Below are 4,555 nucleotides of genomic sequence, written 5' to 3' on the forward strand. Positions count from 1 at the left end.
AAAAAAAAAAAAAAAAAAAGCAGGAACTGTTATTATTTTTTTTTTCCTTTGGTTACAAAGTTTTTATCACTATTTAATTTTTTAATGAGTTTGTTGCTTTGTTAAAAAAATTAATTTCAAAAAAGTCAAGCTGGCTAATATTGTAGAAACCAATTGGAGGGGACTCCAAGTAGAGACAAAGAGAGAGTAGGAGGTTGAAGCTACATAAGCCAAGAGAATGGAGGACTTAAGGTAGTGGTAAAGGGAATGGGGAGGTGGGAATGGAATGGAATATCTGCAGTAGAAATGATGGGACCTGGCGGCTAGAATGAGAATGAACAAGAAGAGGGAGAAGTCTAGAATGATTTGAGGAACTGAATACTCTCTGAGAAAGAGAACGGAAAGAAGAGCAGGCTTGTGGGTGATGGCAATTTAAATTATGGACCAAGCTGATGTAGCTAGACATCCAAGTAACAATGCTAGATGGACATGAGTTCAGGAGAGCTCTGGGCTGAAATAAGAGAATTAGATCTAAGAATAAACCCAATCAATTCCCAAGGAAAGCTAACCTGACTGTCCCCTTGAGCCCCACAAGTGTATGGATCCTAGGTACACTGACCGCCAGGTGAGAGCTGTTTATCCTAGGTGTGTTCTGTTAATAGCTCTCACCTGCCAAGTGCCACAGCCCCTCAGCCATTGCCCTTTGTTTTGCTGGAAGTCTCTAACGTTAGGAAATGTCTTCCAAGAGGTTCATGCTACTGTTCCCATCTCTCCCTGCTTCACTTGCTTCTCACCTTCCCTGTCTACTGTCACACACTGCTTCTCTCTCATCAGTTTGATGCCAAGCAAGATGGTCCATTGGAATACACAGCCAACTGACACAAATCCATGCTTGACTTGATATCCCTTGGGAAGTTGAGTGTCTCCTGCCAGCATCTGGAGCTGTTACTTGTGATTTTGGAATCCTTGTCACTAAGGCTGACTGCACCACAGCACTGCTCAGGCCACCCATATGGTGGAACTGATGCCAATGAGAAATTAAGATGAGAGTTTGAAGGTCAGAGTACAAGAACCCAGAAATGCCCAATTCCTGTCCTACCACACATCTCTACTCACAGGGTCCCGATAGCTATGAACAAGAAAACACTATCCAAATGAGAAACAAATGCCACTGTATTCATAACTAAGGCAGTACTCTATAATTCATAGGCAGGGATCTGATAAAAACTGAACTGAGGCTCTCGCAAGGGTAGAAGTCAACCACTGGGTTGAAGAGAGGCTGGTCAGACTTTGGCACTGCACATGGGAGGTAGTATCTTCTTGGGATAGTTCTATTACTCCAGAAAGGTAGGAAAAGCAGCTGGTGTGCAGTAAGAAAAGCAAGGCCAAGAGCCCAGGCAGGCTCAGCAAGTGGCTGCCTGCATTCCAGTCCTAGTGTCAGGCCCCTGAAGACCTCAACGTACTCCCTGCTTTAACTCCAAACTACAAATACACATTTTTTATAGACACCCCCTTTTGATTTAAGCTCACTTGTTTGTTGCCTGCAACCAACAGACCACTGAGGAAACTGGTTAAGCATCAATCATGTCGTCCTGACTGCATTCCTAGCATTACAATAATACTGGCCACAATTGGCGGGTAATCCGCATCTGCTGAAGGAATGAGGGGTATGTGCACTGGTCCTAAAGAACAGGTCCAGTCTATTTAATTCACGAGTTAGAATCTAATTCATAACATGCTTACCCAGTAGGCAACAGTACCCAAAGGGCTACTGTGAATCCCAAACTGAATAAGGAGATTTGCTGAAACTAACCTTAAAGTGACCACTAAAGCTGTGCCTAATAGCAACGTGAAAGCAATATAAAGCTACATTAACCAGTTTCAGAAAATCAAGCTTATGGAAGCTCTATGTGAAATTTCATATCAATCTTTCACTCACGTAAATATAGAGGGAAAAAATGCAAATAGTTTCCTCCAAGAAAATATTTAGTGCATATTATCAGTGATTATGTTTTACAAAAAATTTAAATACATGCACTTTTCACAAACATAAAATGGGAATCAAGACATCTATCAAATTCAAATGTTAAACCAAGTCCTGATTTTTGGAATTCAGCAGCCAATTATGGTTCTGTTCCACGGCCACTATTCCATGATTGCCAATATCTGTGGATCTTTTCCGTAATTGGAACAAAATTTTCTTTATATGTGACAATTGTTTCCACATAAAATCCTTTTGGGGCTTCAGATGGTTCACTGAGCATTTCACTTGTTGAGCCATGCTTTAGGTCTACGTCATCACCTTTAAGAGAAAAAATAATGAACACCTGAATTATTAACTTAGAAAGCAGTCATTAAAGTCTTAGAAATTAACTAAGGTAAGAATTAAATCCAGTCCCCTCAACCCCAATAATAAAGGAAAGGAAAGGAAAGGAAGAAGGAAGGAAGGAAGGTAGGAAGGAAGGGAGAAAAGAAAAGAAAGAACGACAGCAGGCAGGCATGGTGGCTCACACCTGTAATCCCAGCATTTTGGGGGGGGCCAAGGCAGGTGGACCACCTGAGGTGAGGAGTTCAAGACCAGCCTGGCCAACATGGTGAAATCCCATCTCTACTAAAAGTACAAAAATTAGCCAGGTGTGATGGTGTGCACCTGTAATCCCAACTACTTGGGAGGCTGAGGCAGGAGGACTGCTTAAGCCTGGGAGGTGGAGGTTGCAGTGAGCTGAGATGGTGTCACTGTACTCCAGTCTGGGCAACAGGATGAGATCCTGTCTCAAAAAAAAAAAGGACAAATGAAAGAACAAAAGAAAACATAAACATTATGGACATTAAAATATTTTTAATTTATATACATGAAGTAAATATTTTTACTATATACATAAATATAAAATATTTTATATATATTCTTTTTTTTTGGTAGAGATGGGGGTCTCTCTATGTCGCCCAGGCTGGTCCTGAACGCCTGGGCTCAAGCTATCCCCCACCTCAGTCTCCAAAAGTGATGGGATTACAGGCATGAGCCACTGCACCCAGCCAGAATGTTTTTAAATGATTAATGCTGGACACATGTGCTTTCAGGCCACTGATAGCTTCATCACCAAATGTAATCTTCAGCACAGTTTTCACACAACAACTTTACTGAGATATACTTAACACACCATACGATTAACCCACTTAAAATATACAACTGAATGTTTTTTAGTATATTCAGATTTGTGCAACCAGCACCACAATCAATTTTAAAATATTTTCATCCACAAAAGGAATCCACACATTTGGCAGTCATTTCCCATCTTACCCACCACTCCTCAGCCCCTAGCAACCACACTAATCAACTTAACGCCTCTACAGATTTCCAGCATATTTTTGAAAGCTGAGACTTTCCTCCTTTTGCGCCTGGGAAGATTTCAATATGCCTTGTCTGCTTAAAGTCCTGAAACTGCTCGCCATATACGATGAGGGACAGTAGAAAAGAAGCATCACTCTTTAAAAATAACCGGTCAGAGTCTCTAAAATTCCACCTTGCAGTTTACACAGATTCCTCCAATTCTGAGAATGGGGACGGCCCTATCCCATAAATAACTAAGATTTAGGTAACGCTATTTACAAGGTATTAATAGTTCCCGGAGTCTAGTTCTTTGCAGATTCCATTATAACAAACGGCTCTAAGCACCGGTTTCAGTTAGTTTTGCAGAATAAACCCGGGGTTTAAAAGGCAGGGAGGTCGTTTCCATGACCCCGGAAAACTCTCCACCGAAGGCGGTGTGTCCCGGGGCAGGCCCCGCCAGACAGCCCTACCTGACGACTTCATCATTTTCTGGCCTACGTAAACCAGTGAGCCAAACAGAGACCAGGCGCCAAGCCCGTAGACGACCGACATCCGCCGGTACCAGGCCGTGAACGGGTTTCTAGCCATGGGGACACCGGCGAGGGACTCAGTTCTCGCACGGTCTCAATTCTCGCAGGCCCACGGTGGAGGCGGGACTTCCGGTGAGGGCGTCGGTGCTGGCGCTGCCGCCGTAACTATTAAGGAGCCGCCAGTGTTCCGCGTCCGCTTCCGGCTCTGCCCGGATGCGTCTTGCGGCGTTTGGTCCGAAAAGCTGCGCCGGTGTTCGGACTTTCGGATGCAGAGTTGTGGGCGGGCGACACTTTTTACCACGTGACGAGGACTAAATGACAACTTCTCTGAAGAGAAGCTTCTCACTTGCAAAATTGTGATGCCTTCATGGTCTCCAGGCGGTATCAGAAAAGGCTACTTCCAATTCCTCTTCCAGTTTTCAGATTTGCAAGGATACCGCTTGTCTCTCCCCACAACTCATCTTTTCCCCCATTTTCCTTTCCGGAAATCTGGGTGAACTTTAAATACCTCCAGTCCAAAGCTAATCCCTCCACTAGGCTCTGGGTCCTATTTTTTCCTGCCACAGGGGCCTTTCCATTCAGTCCTAAGGGATTGACACCCTAAGTCCTCCCCCATCTTCATTATTGACGTTTATCCTTCATACAAACATGCCCATGTCTCAAACACAAAACATCTTCAACTCTGTCTACCTCCAGCTTTTGACTTATTCATACATTT

At 43.5% G+C, this 4,555-nt stretch overlaps 1 protein-coding gene across 1 annotated transcript; it reads right to left on the reverse strand.

Annotated features, from left to right (window-relative positions):
* Positions 1–1,134: 1,134 nt before the first annotated feature.
* Positions 1,135–4,051, reverse strand: SMIM26 (small integral membrane protein 26). The gene is made up of 2 exons (XM_037732859.1): positions 3,778–4,051; positions 1,135–2,281 (listed from the first exon to the last, which is right to left on the reverse strand). The coding sequence occupies exons 1-2, from the start codon at positions 3,893–3,895 to the stop codon at positions 2,103–2,105; spliced, it is 297 nt and encodes a 98-aa protein (XP_037588787.1). The 5' UTR covers positions 3,896–4,051; the 3' UTR covers positions 1,135–2,102.
* Positions 4,052–4,555: the final 504 nt, after the last annotated feature.

The sequence above is a fragment of the Cebus imitator genome, unplaced genomic scaffold, assembly GCF_001604975.1.
Source record: "Cebus imitator isolate Cc_AM_T3 unplaced genomic scaffold, Cebus_imitator-1.0 Scaffold475, whole genome shotgun sequence".
Classification (NCBI taxonomy): Eukaryota; Metazoa; Chordata; class Mammalia; order Primates; family Cebidae; genus Cebus; species Cebus imitator.

Excerpts from the sequence above, each read along its gene's own strand:
- SMIM26 (XM_037732859.1), bottom strand. The coding sequence starts at position 3,895 with ATGGCTAGAAACCCGTTCACGGCCTGGTACCGGCGGATGTCGGTCGTC. Across the intron at positions 2,282-3,777 it reads GAAAATGATGAAGTCGTCAG|GTGATGACGTAGACCTAAAG; the intron begins GTAGGGCTGTCT and ends TTTCTCTTAAAG.